At 38.6% G+C, this 22,045-nt stretch overlaps 1 protein-coding gene across 4 annotated transcripts; it reads right to left on the bottom strand.

Annotated features, from left to right (window-relative positions):
- Positions 1-152: 152 nt before the first annotated feature.
- On the bottom strand, positions 153-16,689 carry acana (aggrecan a). 4 transcript variants are annotated; one of them, XM_043245515.1, is made up of 19 exons: positions 16,481-16,689; positions 14,046-14,122; positions 13,582-13,965; positions 13,300-13,474; positions 12,283-12,410; positions 11,906-12,199; positions 11,468-11,785; positions 10,527-10,701; positions 10,219-10,346; positions 9,741-10,034; positions 9,525-9,623; positions 6,174-7,931; positions 5,802-5,915; positions 4,952-5,065; positions 3,658-3,816; positions 3,499-3,581; positions 3,268-3,412; positions 2,956-3,193; positions 153-1,772 (listed from the first exon to the last, which is right to left on the bottom strand). In XM_043245515.1, the coding sequence occupies exons 2-18, from the start codon at positions 14,113-14,115 to the stop codon at positions 2,988-2,990; spliced, it is 4,644 nt and encodes a 1,547-aa protein (XP_043101450.1). In that variant the 5' UTR covers positions 14,116-14,122; positions 16,481-16,689; the 3' UTR covers positions 153-1,772; positions 2,956-2,987. The 4 variants fall into 4 exon arrangements, with proteins under 4 accessions (XP_043101450.1, XP_043101448.1, XP_043101449.1 ...); XM_043245513.1 differs by having other exon boundaries at positions 3,011-3,193; XM_043245514.1 differs by having other exon boundaries at positions 3,011-3,193; positions 6,174-7,928.
- Between the last annotated feature and the right edge of the window lie 5,356 nt (positions 16,690-22,045).

The raw sequence follows: 22,045 nt of genomic DNA, 5'->3' as shown, positions 1-22,045 counted from the left end.
AACAGATTCTAGACTGGGTCTGGTGAGGTAGAAACCATTTCCTTTCCATTACATGCCTGTACATTGTGAATAACCTGAGTACTCTTTGCCCTTCATTCCTGCTCTGTATGACAGGCTGCCAGCCAACAAACAAATCAGTCCTGTTTTAAACATGATGTATGGAATGTTTTAATGGCACGTTGTTGCATTTGCTGTAATACAGGTATTCAAACACAAAGTTCATCTGACGACATTCATGGATTAATTGAAATTCTGCTACTAGAAGACAACAGATTCTCACTAAGACAGTATCGTCTCATATTTTCCCGTGTTTTCACTGTTGACTTTGGTCACTCATCCATCTCAACTAAAGAAACGATTTTATGCCACACAGTAACAAACCGCTTGCAATTCATGAGAAAAAAAAATGCTTTTCAAGAAATGTTTGTGCATTTTCTGCAGTTCATGCTGCATTCGTCATTTCAGCTGCATCAGATGAAAATAAAGCTATGCTGTGTAAAAGAGAGCTCCCGCTGCCTTTGGGATGAAAGAGGCACAGCCCCTTGTACTAAGTAAGCAGTCTCATCACAGAAACAGGCAAAATGTAAAATATTCACAAGGCACTTGTCATTAACAGTCCTATCTGAACTATTGTTATAAAATAAAAGCTGTTAGCTGATCCAGGGTCATTCTTGTCCCCATGTAGTACTATGCCCTGCACAGTCTTGGGCGACAGACACAGTAACGTCTAACAAACAAGTACATTTTCATTGTTGGGTTTACATTCATAATCTGACTGGATTTGGCCACCTCTGTCTGATGTTTAAAGGAATAGTTTATTTCAAATGAACATTCGCTCACTTCCGGGCTATCTGAGATGTAAATGAGCTTGTTTCTCTGTTTCAGAGCGGGTTTAGGATCAGTGAGTCAGGATGCAATGCTACATTTGTCCAAATCTATTCCGATGCAGAAAAAATAAACTTTATGGATGGCATGAGGATGAGTAAAGTTCAATAGTAAACTATTCCTTTAATTACATATGGCTTTTGTGAGGAAAAAGACGGACACACCCAGTCAAAGATGGATGTACTATGTGTTACGCTGTGAGGAATAAATAGATCTCATTTCACATTAGGTTTCAACTCAGACATAACAAATTAATGACATCCTTGTGCAAGTTGCTTTCTCAATTTGTCTGGTTGGGTATTAGAAATAAATACTATATTTTTTTGTAAACGTCTTTTATGGCTATAGGCTTTTGTTTTAGGTTTGCATCTCCTCTCCACAAACTAGACGAAAATAATACTTCACATTTCCTCCCATCATTTATGTAGTGTGTGTACCTAAAATTTGGCTTACTAGCAGAAAAAGACAAAAATCATTTCATTGCCCTTCAGAAAGGAAAAACTGGGCACGTCCAGCCCTTCACAAAAGGAAAACCTGCACATATTTACAGACATCTTTAAGAATGCTGCTGGTCTTTGATCTTTTGGTCTCTGATCTTTTGTTGAAGGGACGAGATGAATTGCTCTATCATGGCTGAAGGCCAAAAACTGACACCTGATGTATAGGAGGCAGCGATATACAAGATGGGCACTTATCTTGAAAATAACACTTTTTAATCATAAATGCTTCATAATTCAGTGTCTTGGAAAATAAATATAAAACTTGTACTGATTTAAAAATGAATCTCTTGCTCTTCAAATCTCCTTAGAGATGTTTCTCCGATGTTGTTGTATTAGATTTATGAGAGTGATGACCAGAAGATTCCTTTTGCAGTCCGGATCTGACCTCTATAAATATACGAACAAGAGAAATCATGTTAGTACCTTTTGCATAGTAATGTATAGAATATTTTAAAGCATTAATTACTCACCCTCATGTCGTACCAAACTTGTAACCTTTGTTCATCTTCAGAACACCAATTAAGATGTTTTTTAATAAATCTGAGAGCATTTTGAACTTGAACACAGACAGCAAGGGTCCTACCACAATCAAGGCACAGAAATGTAGGGTCAGAATGCTCTCTGATTAAGAATAAAATTGATGTTCTAAAGATGAACTAAGGTCTTACGGTTTGGTTTTGGTTTACTATATGAGGGTGAGAATTCAAAGGGGTCAAATGATGCGATTTCAAGCTTTTCTTTCTCTTTGGAGTGTTACAAGCTGCTAGTGCATAGATAAGATGCCGTACATTGCAAAGACTAAAGTTTCAAAACCAATAAGATATTCTTAAAAAAATTGTTACTAGTTCACACCCCCCTAAATCTACTTTTCTAACGTCATTGTGTGGGTTTATTTTATAACGCCGCCCAAATATGCACACAAAGAAAGAAAGTGGGGCTATTATTCTTGATTCAGTGTTGTTATTGACGCCATGTTCTGGAGACGATGCTTGTCATAGTGAAAGTGAAACTACCTTCCAAAGAGGACACAACTAGAAATCAGTGGTTAAGTTGTATTTACAACGCTGTTCTCAACTCTTTAAAGGTTTAGTTTACCCAAAAATGACAATCAGATTGATTATGTTTAGTAGAGGGCACAAGCATATTAAATGTAAACAATGCTCATTACGTTGATTACATTCTGAGGTACTCATTTTTGGGTGAACTATGCCTTTAAAATATTTTGGATCAGTAATTTTTTGAAGAATATACATTTATTCATCAATGATAATTTTAATTGATCAAAATATACAATAAAAACATTTGCATTGTTATAAAAAAATGAACAAATGTAAGCAACAGAACCATTTACAACATCGATAATAGCATCAGCAATTCATTAGAATGATTTCTGAAGGATAATGCAGTAAAAACTGCTTTGCCATAACAGTAATAAATAGCATTTTAAAATATGTAAAAATCGAAAGCAGTTATTTAAAATGTTAATATTTCAGTATTACTAATAAATAATGATAAGTGGTGCGCATAAGACATTTAAAAATATAATAAAAAAAATAAAAAAAAAACTAACCAAGACCAAATGGTAGGGTAATTGTGATGTTTTCAGTAATGCTTGAGTAGCTTACTGGCTATGCATTGCACTTGAGGCTTCTCCCACTGTCCATCTGCCATACAACGGATCACAGGTAGGTGGCGCTGTGTGAAGTTTTCACTGCACTGGTATCTGATTATAGAATTCACCTGATAACGATCTTTCTTATTGCCAAACATCCTGGCATTCTCCACTTTAGGAGGTTGGTCACATGTCACTGGAAGAAGAGGAAGTCCAATTGAGAGGGAATCACTAGTGATGCGATTTGTATGTGTTTGGTGGTGAGCATACCTGGACCTGTTTTGCACGTGAAAGGTAAGTGATAGTTGCAAGGCACGTCATTCCACTGGCCATTTTCATGCCAGATCATTACAACACAGTCTTCACCAGAATTAAAATAATTGTCAGGCTGGTTAGGCCTCCAGTTCTCATATTGCTAAGGAAAGGAAGAGAAAAATCAAGCATTATTCTGTATCTCAATCAAACGGTGATGCAGTTTCTCAGAGTCAGAGTCAGGCTTACCAGCGGAGTCCCATCTGACCAACGGAAGTCATTTTCCACCGTTTTATCGTTCAGTCCAATCCACTGATAGTCTTGTGCATATGCTGTTACAAGAAGGTGATTGTAATCAGAAGAACAACACAGATATTTAGGAGCTTAAACACACAGACACACACTCACAGTTGATGAAGGCCTGCTCCTCTGGAGTGATAATGCTCACCAGGTGAGCGTTTATGTCTCGACATTGCTGCTCAGCCTCCAGCCACGTCATTCTCTCGGAGAAATGCAAGTAACAGTTGCCCTGAAACTTAGTCCAGTTCTCCTCACAGCTGTTCACATCTGAAGCAACATCACATGGCATATTTACCACTGTTTCACCAGATATCTTCTCAGACCACTATTGCAAGATGTGTAGTCCTGACGCAGGTTTAAAAGGTTAGTTCACCCAAAAATGCCGTCTCTATTTATTCTTCCTCATTATGCAAACCCATACACAAAAACAAAGATATCTTTAAGAAACCTGAGAATTTTTTGGCACTCCATCAAAAATCTACAAATTAGACAATTCCAAAAGTTCATAAAGACATCATAAAAGTAATCCATGTCAATGAAGCAGTAGTCTCATGAAGAGACAAAACCGCTTGACAGGATGAACAGACTAAATTGTACTTTTCAAATAAGGTCAACAGAAGCTTAACTGATGATTTAAAAAAAAGCATCACTGATTCTCATGCATTTTGTAGAATTAGTGGAATGAACCGAGGCACAGAAATCTCATTAAAAATATCTTAGTTTGTGATTAGAAGATAAATGGAAATCTTATGGGCTTGGACCAAAATGAGGGTGAGTAAATAATGACAACATTTTCATCTTTGGGTGAGCTATCCCTTTCATACTTGCTATACAGGCAAATAAGAAACAAATGTATGATGGAATGTGCTGAGGATTTGGATAAAGTCACTTTATCTTTCAGTGTTTAAAACCAGTGTTTTAAGCAACAAATGCCTTTAACGTGGCATAATATCAGCTTATCAGATAAAGTGATTTTCCACAATCATGTGAAAGTATTCCAGAAGACCTGCAATTATATTCCAGATATTACGCCAAGAGAAACATCCAAATGAGATATTTCTAGTCGCTGCTTAGATGGAAAATATGAACATTTTCTTTTACCACAGACCTTTCCTGTCTAAATGCCTTTGCTTTCCATGTCTTGCTAAATGGTTATAGTTTGTCCTATATTTTTACAGTAAGTGCATCTTTGCACCCTAAATGACACTGATGTTTAATTGCAACAGATTTCCATATGGACAGGCAAAACTCACACAAACACCCCTCACCAATCCCTACTTGACACACATAGGTGTCCCTTTTCCAGGGACTTTCATTCCACTACAGCAACATCTAGCTGTGTGTCACCTTTAAGGTTGTTTTTGAAAGACCGTTAGTAGAATTAGCTGAAGCAGCCTCATACCAATCTCACAGCGGACTCCTTCGTAGCTGGGCAGACATAAGCATTTGAAACTCTCCTCCACCTCCACACAGGTGGCTCCATTGGCGCAAGGGTTTGAATGGCAAACATCAACCTCTGCAAATAAACGTTTAGCAATTAAAGCTGACTACTATGAAGATGCCCTGAGGAAGGCCAAGCTTGGCAGAGAGAATCATTGAATCAGAACTCTTGAAGCTGCTTCGAAATTAATCTCTTGCATAATTATACCATCAATATTTAGATAAGCTGAGAAGAGACACTCAGTAAATTGTGGTAAATTGAAGGAGAGATCAGAGTCAGTTGCAGTCGCTGTAGGAGTGCTGACCTGGGATCAGTTATTAGCCTCTCACCACGTGGTGAGCAGATGAGCAATCTTACAGTACTAGAAACGGAAGCAGAATTTTGAGTTCAGATTCATATGAAGATGGACAAGAAGTATGAGCATGTACCAGGTGTTAGCAGGCGTGCTGATTAAACCAGACTGCAGCAAAGGCACAGCTGAACAAAAACAACACAGGTGAACAGTCACTGAAAAGACATCAGGACACAAGAGCTGAGTAGGTTGAGAAGTACTTAACCACACACACATGCCACATAACCTGTAAAATGGACTGTAAGGACATTAATCAGGCAAGAGCAAACTGAAAAGAAAATGCAAAACAGTGAGACACTTAGAGATAATAATTTGATTCATTTGAACCCAACTAGGAGCCTAAAAAGCAGCAACAGCTGTTAAAGCTAAACAGGATGGCTATTAATAATAAGAATGTTTATAAAAAGGTCCAATATTATGTGAATGATTCAATAACTGAGTCAATTCAATCTGACTCACCAAACTGGCACTCTTTTCCATGCAGTCCAGGTGGACAGTGACAAATGCTGACTCCATCCTTCACCAAACACACCCCAGCTCCGCAAGGGTTGGGTTCACACGGGTTAAGAGAAGCTATTATGATTTTTGAGAAAGAAACAGAGCAAAAGGCACAATGAAAAACCATAATAAAAAGGATTTTTTTTCTCAAGAGTTGAAAATCTACAAATGAGCCACCATTACTTTCATGCTGTGAATGATAACAAATAGGCAATATGAAAAATGTTATATATGATACATAAAAAATCATTAATACTATACAGTAACGTATAAGAAACTTGTCATGTATCTTTGTTCTGTATTTTAACAAATTTTATGCAAAAGGAATCTCACCATTTCCAACAAGTCCTTCCGTGACAAATGGGCTCTGTAAAGAAGTAGGTTCTGTGGTGGAAGACAAAGCTGCAGAAGTAAAAGTGTCAAGTTTACTCAGGATTCCCTCTGGTTCTGACAATGGAGGTCCTGCAGCATCACTGTACAGGCCAGATGGCCCTTGAGCATGTAGTACATCTAAAGGAGTATCAGTGGTGATTACTGTTGCTGTATTTTCAGTAACTGGGATCCATTCATGTTCTTGTCCACTAGCAAAGGCACTTTGACCCTCTCCACTCCCTGAGGACAACCTGACGGTGCCACTGTACTCCACCTCCCCCCGTCCTAGCTCCATGCCTTGGAAGGGCTTGTTGGACATTTCCACCATTCCATTATTGGAGAAGAAGATGATATCACCACTAGCTGATTCCCCTGATCTTTCCCCTGATTCAATGGCATAGCCTCCAGATGTAAATCCACTTCCCTCACCAGACCCAAACAGCAAAAGTCCAGAAGCTTCCTGCTCATGAGGTTGCTCTGTTAGATCAATGAAGCCCGATCCCAAAAATGTCAGACTAGAAAACTCTAAACCATTTCCAGAGCTACTGCGGACACCGCTAACTCCAGATGCATCACCACTCATCCCAGAGATATCACCGCTCATCCCAGAGATATCACCGCTCATCCCAGAGATATCACCACTCATCCCAGAGATATCACCACTCATCCCAGAGGTATCACCACTCATCCCAGAGATATCAATGCTCACCCCAGACCCTGAGATATGTCCTGAACCACTGAAATCCACATGGCTTCTCTCCAGCTCTTGAGCAGTGGACACCTGCACCCAAGGGTTTTCCACCATGATGTCACCACTGCCATCAATAAATGAAATGCTACTGGATCCTCCAGAGGGAAAAAATCCTGATGGGAAGCCGCTGAATCCTGAGGATTCCTCACTAGAACCTGATCCTGAGGAGATGCCAGAAAGGTCTCCACTCTCATCGCTTTCTCCTGAGCTGCTGGAAAAATCGGAGGTAGATCCACTCTCTTCAGAGCTATATCCTGACCCACTTCCTGATCCAGATCCAGAGGTGTCCAATCCAAAGAGCCCTGAGCCCTGACCAAAGGGAAAGGTGAGGATCTCTGGGCCTGCTTCCCCAGCTTCCTCTGGTCTTTCTGAAGCTGATCCAACTCCTGATAAAATGGAGTCACTTCCTGAAAAGGTCACTAGGATATCTAAGCCACTGCCAGATCCTGAAGAACCTCCAGACCCACTTGGCAGATCCCCACTCCCACTGGCCACAGAGGAGTCTCCACTTGTAACAAAAGACCCACTCAGCTGATCTCCGCTTCCACTGCTGAAAAGATCATCAGTGCCACTGATTGCAGAAGAATCTCCACTTGAAACAAATGACCCACTCAGATGATCCCCACTTCCACTGCCTGACAGACTGTCAATGGCACTGACCCCAGAAGAGTCTCCACTTGAAACAGGTGACCCACTCGGCTGATCCCCGCTTCCACTGCCTGACAGACTGTCAAAGCCACTGGCCCCAGAAGTGTCGCCACTTGAAACAGGTGAGCCACTCGGCTGGTCTCCGCTTCCACTGCTTAACAGATCATCGGTGCCACTAGCTCCAGAAGAGTCTCCGCTTGAAGCAGGTGACCCACTCGGCTGATCCCCGCTCCCACTGCTCAACTGATTATCGATGCCACTGTCCCCAGATGCACCAGATTCAGAGTGTTCCTCAGAGATAGTAGTAGTAGTAGCTTCTTCTGAGGAAACACAGATACACACAGAATCTAAGATACTATAGATTCTAATAAATGAACACTTCAAAATCAACACTAGAATATATAAAAAAATACATGGGATAGTTCTACTAAATTCTAAAGTTCTACTAAATTCTAAATTCTGACATCATTTACTCACCCTCATGTAATAATAGATCTGTATGATTTTATTTTGAAATCTCTGCTTTTGGTCTATAAAATATAAGGCAATTATGGTTACCAACATTCTTTAAAATATCTTCTTTTGTTTTTCTCAGAAGAAAGAAAGTCATACAAGTTTGGGGTCAGATGATGGTACCAGATGAGTGTACATTTCCATTGTTGGGTGATCCTGACATTTTGGGAGGAGTCAGAAAATGAAGATGATAAACATCCGGAAAATGTAATTAATCCGGAAATAAGAGGACCTTTCCAGAGCCTCATAAAATATCATTAAATGTTCACTGATCAGACAATTTGGCTGTGATTTCTCAAATAATATTTATGAATTACTTTAAGATATATTTTAAGCATTTTATGTAATAAATTGTTTGCCATTCTTCATTAATACAATTACAAACCTCATTGCAAAATACTCCACACCACAAATTGTCTTACCAGCAAACATAAACTCCTTCATATCCTTCTCTAGACTGTCCGAGGCAGAAAACCTTTCCAGTCATCTTCTATTAGAAAAGCACTTGCCTCCCTTACGTTCACTAAATGTCGCGATTACGAGAGTTGTAAGATAAAACATTATTATTTTCATTTTTACATTTTCATTTAAATTCGCCGCTCTCATGTTTACAAAAATTAGATTAGAAGAGTGATTTATTTCTTGATTTGTTCTTTCAATTGTAGTTTCAATGAATCAGTTCAAAAAAACGATCCACAGAATATTTTATGGTGACACTGGCTTATATTGAGCGGTGCCTGACAGAAAAGATCATAACACGATCAAGGTGTTGGTCTAATTTCCATCTAAAATTGTATTTTAAAACTTGAAGCCCTGAAGCCTCTCAGTCTGAATGACAATACCGTTTTGTCCAGTGACTGAAGCCTTTTAGTCTGTGGCATGATGCCTTTTCATTTCATCACTGAGGTCTGAGAATGTTTTAAAATGTACAACTGAGGTTTATTATTTATTGGACAACTCCTCTCCCTTTTATCTACAAGGTATCACTAGGTTCTGTCATTCAGTAATATCAACATCTTGATGATCCAACGATAGCTGCTCACATCTCAGCATGACTAACAAAAATTTCTTGCTGGAGGATGGACCATCACCTTCAACTTAACCTAGCTAAGACAGAACTACTTGTAGTTTCAACAAACCCATCATTTCACCCATCACTTTCACCTTCCAGTCATGCTCAACAACCATAACTCCTTCAAAATTAGCCAGAAACTTTGGAGTTTGATGATGAGCTGAATTTCTATGACTACATTGCTAAAACTGTGTCTGCTAAATGAGTAAATGTAATATCAAATATCACAAAAATATATTTTCTGCATATTATTCAGATTATTCAAATTAATTATGCAGTTGTTTCTGTCTTTTTTTGTTACTGACTCATATATGTATCAATATATTACCAGGTTTGAGAAGAGCCGGGAGAGATGTCACGCTCACTATATTTTCCTCTGTCACCGTCATATTTGGTTCACTTTCATTCAGAGACAGATCCAGATCCACTATATGTAGAAAAAAAGGTCAAATATGTAAAGAATAAGAATATATCTAAAGACTTTTACATTTAAAAGAACCTAAAATGTATGACCTGTATATAACTACACTGTAGATGCATTTACCCTTAATGCAGTATGCATCAAATTTGGAGTGCAGGTCAGGAGAGCCAGTCTGGTTGGGAAACTTGTAAACTGTGTGAACTCCAGCCTTTCCTCCACCACACTGCTGCCGCGGGTTATTGATGGAGTAACGTACACTGCGGTCAAGAAGCCACCCAGCACGGCACTTATCAAAGCCCTGCTTCCAAGCAGCATATAGGTCTCCTGTGGAGGCTAAGGAGGCATTCTTACTCTGGCAGTAAGCCACTGCCTCACCATAAGTGAATCCCTCGAATGAACTTGCATAGACAATTTCCCCTGTAAATGTGAACACGGAGAGTGATTCAAAATTATTATTTTTTCCATGAGAGAATGCAGCATTTAATTTTTTTTTTTTGTTTTCTTTCACTCTAAGAAATGTAAAATAAAAGTTATATATATATATATATATATATATATATATATATATATATTTTATATGCATTTATGTAGAGCCTCTTACCCCGTAATTTGTCCACATAGCAGTATACATCATAGCGTTCATCAGCAGAACGTAGTCCATAAGACCTCACACCAGGAACATGTTCCAAATCACCAGAGCATTTCTCACGTGGAGACACAATGGGATACCTGCATAACCGTAATTTACATACATTTGAAAACAGATTTTCTTGCAGTACGAGGCAGATAATTCCAGTAAGTCTACACTGTAATTCATCAAATAAAATGAAACACTTCAAAAGTTGAAATATAATTGAACACATAATTGAACATTTCACCATAATGTTATAATTGTGCAATGAATCGGACCTGACAGTCTGATCTAACAGCCAGCCGGCGTCACATTGATGGTAACCAGACTCATAGGCTGCCTGCAGTTGCTGGGCACTGGCAATGACTGCACCAATGCTCTGACATGCCAGTTGAGCCTCGGCAAAGTCAAAAGCATAACGACCGGAACTTTCACGATAAAGGAAGACCACCCCTGCAGAGGCAATTAGTAACAATTAATTAACGATAGGTGTCAACAAATTGATCTAAGTTAAATATGTTTAACATCTGAAATGCTTAATTGCGTTTTTTGTAATAAAAAAACATTTACTCCATTGCAAGATTCTTACATGCAATTTACATTGTCTGCTAGATTAAAAAAATCTAGTTTTTAAAATGTTTTGATTTTACTGTTGGAGCTGTTACTCCATTTTAATATACTAAATGTATTCGTCTAATTCAGCATCTTTGTTCACTGTGGCTGCGATGTAAATACATTGTTACTGATGTCAATACATAAAAACTTTTAAAAGATTTTTTCCTGATTTAACACCATGATTAAACTGCCATGAATGGGATACAAAAAGAATAAATAATAATCAACATATTAACATTAACCATGCATTATGGTTATTATTCAGTCAATACATGCATATGTCAATCACAAAAAAAAACACAATAAAGCTTCACATTCATTTTTATGGTAACACTTTACAATAAGGTCCGTTAGTTAAAATTAGTTAACATGAACAAACAATAAACAATACTTCTACAGCGTATATGCATTTTACTAACTAGCTTTTGCTAATTTCAGCATTTGATAATGCATTAATAAAATCAGAAGTTCTGTTTGTTAACATTAGTTAATGCACTAATTAGTTAGTGAGCTAACATAAACTAAATGTATTGTTGATTAACAAATGACACCTTATTGTAAAGTGTTACCATTTTTACTGTATTGTTCTCATACTGATACATACCTGTCGCAGACATGATAGCTTTAGTTTCATTCACATGGGATAAATCAGAGGTGAGATCAGTCCTATCAGTGACCCCTTCCACAGTGTCCACAGAGCTGGGGGGTGGTGAAAGGGGCATCTGGGAAATATTTAGTGCAGTATATGGGAACTCGACACTAGTGGTCACCGATGGCTTGTATGTTACAACTTTTCCTTGTAGTTCACTTTCTGTGGAGGTGGGCTTTAAAAAGACCTGGGGGCTTTCTGTGATCGTGCTCACGCTCAGGACACCACTGCCTTCTGTGGGCTCTTCTACCCCAGAACCTTCTTCACCCGTTTCTAGATTACAATACATGAACAACATATACCCGTCAGTACCTGATCAATTAGCACTAGCTATTGAACACACGTTATTGTGTATCAACGCCAATAAGACAATCAAATAACACATATTTGTACCAGAGTAGCAAAATGCATCATAGCGGGAGTCTGAGAGAGGGTAGCCAGTCTGATTGGGAAACAGATAGACGGTACGCACTCCCAGCAGGCCACCCCCACACTGCGGTCGGGCGATGTTGATGGGGTAACGGACACTCCGGTCCGCCAGCCAGCCTGCATTACAAACATCCATACCACCCTTCCATGCCAGGTACAGCTGTCCTGTGGTGGACAACTTGGCACCCAGCTTCGCACACTCAGCTTCTGCCTCCTCAAAAGTGAATTTGCTAGGAGCAGTAGTGTGGAACACTTTTCCTGTGAGATGAAATGGAACGTTTTTTAGCATTTCAATGTTCTTCAAAGAAGGCATTTAGTTCTTTGCCATCTCAAACAAGTACCTGTCATGTTCTCAGCAAAGCAGTACACGTCATACGTCTCATTCGTATCTCTTAATCCATATGTCCTCACTCCTGGAAGTTCATACTTGTCTCCATAACAAGCCTCACGAGGATCATGAATAGGGTACCTTTATTCCACAACAAATGACAGTACTTTCATCACATTTTTCTTATACATTTTAAAAATACAGTATATTCTTAATATTGGGTTTTTATGATTTAGATCATACATACTATTATACCCATCCCTTACCAAAATCAACAATAGTAAAAGTAGGCTATGTTGTGTTTTGGGGCATTTTTAACACCAGTTGTAACCTTTATATACACAGTTCAAATACAAGGTTTAAACTATGGTTAGTGTAAAACATTTAATTTGTTTTTACCATGGTTTACCTACAGTAACCGTGTTGGGATATTTTCATAATATTATTTAATCGTCGTATTTGGTCGGTCTCTTAGATACAGAGAGTCCGACCCAATACAAGTCTTGTTCCATTGAATGGCAGAAATTATTTTATGTAGACTATTCTGGTTAAACACTTCTGGCTTTTCCAATGAGGGGGAAAGGACTGTTTTCCCCCACACCGACTCCGCTCCCACACAGCTTTGATGCGACCAAGTCAAAGTGGTAAAGTAACTGTAAAGTAACTCTTTTCATCATACGCTGGTATGGAGGCTAATTTTCATTCAACGGGCCTTTAGGGTGTTTTGTGTTATACTTTCTGTTATCTAGTTAATGTTTGTTATCTAGTTAATGTAATTTGTCCTGTGCATCATTTACATAAAACCATTGTCCACTTACAATACATTATGTGGCTTTTTATTGAACTACCTCTGTTATTATCTGTGTATTTTCAAGGTTTTCAAGTAGACTAATATATATTATTCACATTACGTGATGTGCAGAATTTGTAAAATATACATCCACCCACATGCCATCTAGTTTAGTTTCTGGACACCACAGCCAGTTTTACAGTCAATTTAACAGGATTGTTTACATTAAAGGTAACCGACCTGACGGTCTGATCTGCGAGCCAGCCAGCATCACACTGATGGAAACCCTCATCGTAAGCTGCTTGGAGTTGCTCTGGAGTAGCAATCACTGCACTGTTTTGAATGCAGGCTGCCTTGGCCTTCTCAAAGTTAAGGGTATATCGTGTGGTGATGGCACGATAGTGGAAAACAATACCTAAGCAAAAATAAAAGTACATCTATGGCACATTTCTGAGAGAAAAAAAAAGCACACACATACATATAACTTTATATATTTTCTTTAAGGATTCTCGCAAACAGTACCTTGAACTTGAACGTCAACAATATCATGACCGTCCTCTATCCCGTTCATAACTTCACAGCGGTACACTCCTGATTCATTGGAATGGAGCTCAGTGATCTTAATGGAGGCGTCTGTGGGTGTCATTGGGTACTGAACCATGGTGATCCTATCCAGATACCTTTTGTCGATGCTTACTACTCCTTCAGATGCCACTAAGAGGTTTGTGGTCTTTTCTTTGGTGACCAGGCTCCATTTGATCCGGTGAGACAAAGGGGCGATGGTGGGGGCACCGGGGTCATTGACTGTGTTGTCCTGGAAGTAGCAGGGCAGAACTAATGTGTCACCCAACAGAGGCCGGAGAGGAAGCTCATTGGGTATGCTGACGCTCAGTGTGCTTTCAGGCTCTGTGGTAACATATACAGGTTATGAGGTTTTTCAAGATAATTAGCCATTTCAATTAGTAATTTACACAGTGAATACGCACCAGTGTAAACGTAATCGAAAGACGCTGTGGCTGAGAAGACCCACAAGCTCAGCACAAGCAAGGACAGCATCGTTCACCTAAACGTTTAACAGAACGTTATGACCATCATATTTGCATATATATTCAGCAACAACCATTACACTAAGCGTAACATCCAGTAGAAGGTGACTTTTATACTGTGCTTCGCTTAAAAGATTTTATTCTGACAGCATATACTGTATCAGATGGAGCAAATGTGGTTTTCCAAGTTCATAACAAAGGCTTGGTAAAATAAGAGGTTTTTGAAAGAGAAAACCAACATGTAATTTTCCGTTCCCAAAATTACCACAGCAACAGTACAGTTCTCATGCCAGTACAAGCTGGTCGTATCTGCACCAGGCGGTTTGGGGATTAATTTACCGTTAATTACTGAATGTCCGCCGTGCATGGATAGAAAGAGATATGCTGTTCTTCTAGTTCACAGAGATTGGGGAAAAGGAATTTTAAATGTTTGCCCTTGCTTCATACATCATTTAGAAATCTTTGCCAGTGTTGGCCCGGTTTTAGAGGTGACGCTATATTTATTTGACTTCCTGCAAAGCATTCAACAGCGCTTCCCGTGCATAGACTTATCTACACATACTGCTAGAGCAGAGAGCCGTTTATTCATAGCTAGTTAAACTAGAGCTTTTTTTACACTATTCCATATCGAGTTTGTCCTCACCCACCTCTCCTTCTAGTTCAACCCGAATCTAATCTTGTAAAGCAAACAACACGAAAAAAAAGAAAGCAAGCATACATGCTTACACTCTGTGACAACAGGCCATTTTTAATGTATGAGCTCCCTCGAACTGCTATAGCAAAACAAATTATGTTAAATCTATTTTGAAGTATTATGTCATTTTATAAAAAGCACTGAAAAACAATTAAGCTATTTGGAAAATGTGTGCAGTGTTTTTGTTAAAGTGCTCTGGACTGTGTTTAGAGAATGCACAAAGGAAAAAGACAGATAAGATAAAATCAGTTGCCAAAGTTGGTTTCATGGGAAAAGGGCTTAATGGCTTATGTGTTGATTTAATTTTTTTTTCTCCTTTTAAGTCCATCTTAAACTGCAGCGTTTGTCCCAGTTAAAGCTTAAATTGAAATTATTCAAGATTTAGAAGGTCATAGAAAGATAAAAGGCTCATGAAAATATGAATCATTGCTCAAACGTTAAACATTAAAAGCTGTGCGTGTTCCTGTAAAACTCAGCAAACAACACATGAAACAGAGATTTAAAAACAACATTGTTCCTATAATAAGTGTACAGTAAGTCACATATAGTGCGAGTTAAATGACATCATCATTTAATATTGCAACAGGTAAACTCAGTATAATCCCTACAGACACCGAATATGCTCACATTACTTTTAAGCAACTCTTAGAACAACATGTGGATGCCAAAGGGTCAACAACAATATACGGTATGTGAGATGAACATACTAATATGTCACTACAGTGTGCTTTATTTCTATGCCTGATCATGTACAGTTTGTGAGCATGGCACAAACAATGCAATGGTTGAAACATATACATTTTGATGCATTTCATCGACGATCTTGTCATTCATAGAGCCATTTCACATAGCCAGTGACATTATAGGAGTAGGAAGAATCAGTTAAATGGAAAACATCTTTTGGACAATGTTGGAAAGAGCTAAAGACAGAACATTTCATCTGCAATAGCAGCTTCAGCAGATACTTTAAGGCAATACGGTATCCAGAAGAAATAATAAAAGAAAACTTTTTAGTGGACGTCTCTGTACAGGCAAAATATTTGTGCCTTAATAAATGATACATAATATTACCTTTTTTAAGGGTATAGGGACACTTTTTCTAAAAGTTAAATTGAGAGTTATTTGTCACTTCAGGTCAGGAAAGCTACGTAAAACAACAGCCTCTAAAGAAGATATTAAACTATAAACCGTGTTTCTCTGTAATTAATCATATAATATAAGCATATAACTATATGAGATGACAAAATGATCTTTAATTCAACTCAGTTAAGACAAAGGTATCTGACGTAGGTCCTATTGCAAAACCGCCCTCAGTCGTTATTTAAAACGTAACGTTTGTCTAACGGTCATTTGTGGCAATTTTTCACATTTATTATGATTATTACCATTCATATTAACATTCGTCAACCACAACCAGCAAAAACACCTATAATGCTCCAAATGCTCACCTTTCCAAATCTGATTCACCTTACTCTGTCAGACATTTTAGCGCTTAACATCAGCACAGTTTCAAAGAATGACAGGAGATTCACAGCCTTTGGCGCGCGATCTCACAGGATTTGAACCATTATCCACCCTGAACATTTGGCTCCATGCAATTAAGCCAGATCTGCAGTGACAGCGCTCACCTGTATAGCCAGCGAGAAACCATCACCATAAAGAAAGCCAAGCCGTACTTCACCTGTATGATGCGGCGTCCCTCTCGAACTCCTATATTCCTTGATTGCAGATGCTTTCCGGCTCTCTGATGGCGCGCGCGTAATAAAAGTGTCGCGTGAGCAAGTAAAGTTCAGAGCTTCTGGCAGAAGATTGAGAAGCAGAAAGAAACTCTGTTCACAGGGGAAATACTTTAACTGAACAGGGGCTGAAAAGGGGGGCTAGGGAATGAGAGGTGGAGTGAAGGCGCACATAAAATTTCCACGCATGATGTAATTTGCCTATGCACAGAGCCTCCGACACTTTTGCGGCTTACATGCGCAAATCTTGCCGATATTTACGTGTCAACGGTCCTCTTCATTCGAGTCGAGCAATAATAGCTACATCATCGGACGAAACAAAGACGGCCTTTTTGCTAATATTTATATGATGTCATATTCCTTTTTGAATAATGCAGTGCTATATTGGCTTGGTTCAAACACCTTATTCAAAACTTTACACGGATTTTGTCCCTCGAATTAAAATTCTAAACGCATCACACTTTTGCTTAAAAATAATTAGCAGATTAATAAAATGTTACCGGCATTAGTGTAACAATTCCAGTTCACTTAGGCTACATATTGCATTTAATGTATGCTATTCATTTTATGAAATTACAAAATCTAAAAGGTAGCCTATATCTTTGTACCTTACACCTATAAGCTACATATTAGCTTTTTACTTTAAGACTGATAGACTTGAGTCCTGTGGACTACTTAGTCTATAGTAATTTATCAGCTGTGTGGACTCTCATTCTGACGGCACCCATTCACCGATCCGTTGGTGAGCAAGTGATGTAATGCTAAATTTTTCCAAATCCAGAAACATAATCATCTACATCTTGGATGGCCTGAGAATGAGTAATTTATGGCACATTTTCCTTATTTGGATCCTATATATTCATCAATTTAAGTAAAAATCCACCGGAGTAAACTATTACACCAGCTCTGTGTGCTGCACATTTTATTCTAAATCAGTGATTTATTTCAAGATCTGTGTCCTTTTTTCTCAGTTTTCCCAAAATCCCAAGTTCTGCTTTCAAATATTGTGCCTCTTGGTCACAAACATCCATCATATTAATTAGTCCTCCGGAGCAGCAACATTAACACGAGTGGAAAGCAGAGACACAAGGCTTCATTCAGCAGCCTGGCCCACCCCGTTGTTCCTCTTAAACTTTCCTCTCAGAGGAACATGACAACGTATCCCATTGAATAGAGCCACTATTTGAGAACCTTGTAATGTCTCACAAGACATAGGTATAAGAATACAGAGTACCTAATAAAGAGCGCTGTGTGCTTTGTGTCAGAGTTTAGGGGGGCTGCGGCATGACATTTAAGATCTAATTTGAATAAATTCTTTAATGTGTGATTTGCATGCTAATACATCTTCTCGACTGTCCTTCTCTCCATCATTAGCATACCGATTACACAGCAGACCTACAGAGAGAACCAATCATGAGCTGGCGATTAAACTCAGTTTAGGTTTAGATGGGAGGGACGTTCTCTGTTTCCTTTGGATGGTGATTAAAAACGGTAACTGAACTGCTTGGAATGGACTTCAAAGAGGAGGTTCCTACTGTGAGTTTGTGCGAGTGCTTTGTCCTCATTGCTTTTATTCTGCAGTTTGCGCGTATGAAATGAGATGCAAAGGTATGTTTGAAATTTGCCTTGGTTTGTTAACCTGCTCAGGTTAACCTACGTCCCTTGACACCTTTAAAGAGACACATTACCTTGAACCCCCCTCAGAATACTAAATATATCTTCAAACTTCAAAGAAAGCAATTAAAAATGATTTCAATTATTGTTACACGGCAGTTCGCGTGGGCGTGCTTCAGAAGAATTTGAGTAGACTGGAGAGCTGACTTTGAGCATTGAAGGTATGAAGTCTTGCAAGCTTAGCGACAGCGTATTCATCAGATTTGAAGCAATCGAGCTGACGTTTGGTGATTGACGTTGACAACACGCACCGTTCCAAGTGAAGCCTACAGGGATCCGTGGACATTTGGCCGTCCTGAAGGGCTCTTTTCATCAAAAAGGCCAAACTATTGAAAGACATCAGGCGTTCTCCTCACTGACAATCTTGTTTCTATAAAGGAAGAGAAAACTCGGGTCTCTGGAGAGATACAAAAGCTTCTTCACAAGCCTGTGTGAGGAAACAGAATTCCTCAGGGCAGCTGTCACTCCAGGTGCTTTCTGTCATTCTGTGTGGTGCCATTGGACTACTACCTACTTTCCCTACTACCTACTGAGAACAATGAGGAGTGGTAAAGTACTGTCTCACCTCCAATCTAGGAAGACATTACACACCTTTGAATTTTACAGGCATATATATAAATACACGTCTTACTGACTTACGAAATGCGTTTTTTCTTTGAGTTTGAATCTGATATAGACCAATGACTGAATGAGTTTTTGCTACCGCTGTATGTAGCATAATCTGACCCAAGATGTTTTGCACTCAGTGGCTCCCTGCTGTCTGGAAATAGGCTTTCTTTCACAGGGAGCGCCTTCACATGGTATTTTTGGACAGCGCAGAACATATTTATTTTCCAACTGGAACTGAACAGTGCATTGTACGCCATAGGTTTCTAGAGCAGCGTGTAAGTCCCAGGGCTGAGGAGGAGGACGCCAGCTCTCCCTCAATAGTGTCCATTTACACCCCTCCCTTAAAGCTTACGCATGCCTCATTAAATCTGTTAATTGTCACTGTTTAATGCATCACCCACATATTTACTGTCATTTAAATAGACACAAACATGTACGTCCTTTAGAATTGATTAGCTTTAATTGCATCCCACAAGCCATAAAAGTTAATAATGGTAATGTAAATATTTTATTATTTTCAAAATGACTGAACGATTTTCAGTCGAAAGCGCTCCAAAAGATCAATTAAGAAATAGTAATAGATTTAAAATTAATAATTAAAAAAATATTCCCCATCATAATGCAAGCAGAATTCCAGAAATTCTGAATTGGGTCGCCGTTATCCACAACCCACCACCCACCATACTTTTTAAAGGGTAGATTTCACAAATTGAAATGGTCTTTGCATGAATTCAACCCACTCCACACGTCCCATAAGGAATTTAGAGCGGACGCAGTTCCTATGCAAGCATGTGTGTTTGCTTAAGTGTGTGAACGTTTAAGGGGAGACCTAGAACAGTATTTCCTTATCCACAGGAACAGACCTGACATTATTCTTGCAGTTCAACAGTTGATTAAAGCCTCTATCCACAGCTGAGATCATTGCGTGTTTCACATACCTATACGTGTCAACCCCACCAGCTACTTTCTGTATATTAAATGGAATATCGCTTATTTTATAAAAGGAAATAAAAACTGGAGCGCTCGTGGTTTTTTTAATGCACGTGCACTCATTAAAGCACTTGCATTTGAAGGTGGACAACAAGAATGATTCTGCACAAAGTCTGCATCAGGAAAGAAAGAAAGATTTCAAAAAGGCAAACACCTTTTACGGTTAAAAACCGGTGCTGGCTTTAGTTCAGCATTGCTGCAAATACAGCATTTGTTTTGATTATGACTCGACGACATTCCATGCATTTTAATGCGTCTGTTCATTCAAATAAAAAAAAAAAATCCATCACTTCTTTGTAGTTACATAATAACCCATTTTCTTTTTCGCCAGCGAGTAACAGAAAAAAGACAATGTTAAAAAGACAATGATCCGATGTACAATAATTATGAATATAAAATTATAATAGCACTGATTATTAAGAAGTTACAGGAATGTAGAAGTTACAAATCACTTGTTTAATTCAACTGATTACATACAAATACACCTGTAACTATAAAGTGAGTCACTATTTGGCAGAACAAACAGCTGAGAAAACACAGCCATCCAAAGACAATCCACACAACTCTAATCTACCAATTAAAGTCTTGTGAAGTTAAAAGCTAAGTAAACAAATCCACCATTAAGACTTTTTAACTTTAAACTGTTATTTATGGCCAAAATAGGAGTATATATATGAGATCATAATGCTTTTTTTACAGTGAAAAAATCCTATTGTCCTATCATATTAAAATCAACTAACATTTGTTTAGAACATAAACTGTGCTTGATCTAAACATATTGTTCTCCTGATTAGTTTGAAGTTAAAAAATGCCTTATTATTATTTCAGTAACAAAAACACAGATTTCATTTGATTGGACTGGAGTCGCTTGGATCACTCGCGGAATATTGTTTTACCCTCATGCCATCAACTGTATGATTACCAATGCTCTTCAAAATATCTTCTTTAGCAAGGAAAAGCTTTACGTAAAATGAAATAAAATTAATCTGGAGTAAAATTAAAAATAATCACAATAGGAAAAAAATAGAAAAAGAAACTGTTTATACGCAAAATACAGTGCCATCAGTTGGAATGAGTTTTAAGTCCGGATCTAAATGTGTCTAATGTTTCAGCACATCTGATCCGATTAACATCTTGTGTTCAAAAAGAAACGCATAGGTTTGGAGCGACGTGGGTTTAACCAAAATGGTTTGGTAACATTCTACAGATTCTTCTTTTGGAACAACATGAGGATGAGGAAATGATGAGAATATTATTTAGCAGTAACTTTACAGCAGTTTAGCTCAAAATCAGCACTTTTTTGTCAAGTGCTTTTCTGTGACAAAATGGGGGGTCAGATAGCAAATTCAGTCCAGCACGCCTAGCGATGGCCCTCGCGCGAGGGTGAGTAAATGATGACAAAAATCTACCTTTTTAAATGAGCTATTCTCTTAAACTCAAGCGTAGACCGTTAAGTGCTAGCTGCCAATCATGATTACGACCACACGTAAATGCATGCGTCTCTCCAAGGGGCGACATCAGTCATGCGATTAGGTCCAAAAGAGGAGGACAGAGCACTTTTATAAGGGAGCCTATTGTTCTATAATCACTCAATCAGCAGCTCACTTGGTTTGACTAAATAAGGAACATATGTAAGGTGCGTTCCAACAGAGACGCTTTTGTCAAAATGAGTGAGGGGCTAAAGTGATGAAATCTGCCAAACTGTAGCACTTGAACACACAGTCCTGCCCTCTGTATGTTGAGCCCAGGTTGAAAGCATCAGATCTGAATTTTCTGAATGGTTGCTTGTTGGTTAGAAGCTTATCGGATGTGTGTGGTCAATATGTGTATGTAAAAAAATATTAAAAAGCAAATGAAATGCCGAGCGGCAAAAGAATAGGAAGCATGAACAAGGCGGAGTGTGTTAATGGTAACATTCATATACGCTTATATTCTCGTTTTCTGTTTACATATAGACATTGCGGCGTATCTGTGATCGAAATCATGTTGCGGTTTTCCCAAATTGCACTTAGCTGCTCAAAACAAAACTGGAAGTCTGTTAAAAGAAAAGGTCTGTGTAAACATTTGCACAGATTTCTGTTTGAGCAAGAAGGTGTGCTCCGCATCCCGAGGCTGCTCAATAAGGAGCCTTGTTACATGCAGGTTGTTGACCTTGCTGTTTATAAAATGTGCTTTTCATAAGTGACATAGAAGCTCACTGTGACCCCCGAAACTAGCCAAACTTTAACATACTATGT

Source organism: Puntigrus tetrazona, chromosome 7 (genome assembly GCF_018831695.1).
Source record: "Puntigrus tetrazona isolate hp1 chromosome 7, ASM1883169v1, whole genome shotgun sequence".
In the NCBI taxonomy this organism is placed as follows: domain Eukaryota; kingdom Metazoa; phylum Chordata; class Actinopteri; order Cypriniformes; family Cyprinidae; genus Puntigrus; species Puntigrus tetrazona.
This window is presented reverse-complemented; position numbering and strand designations above follow the sequence as displayed.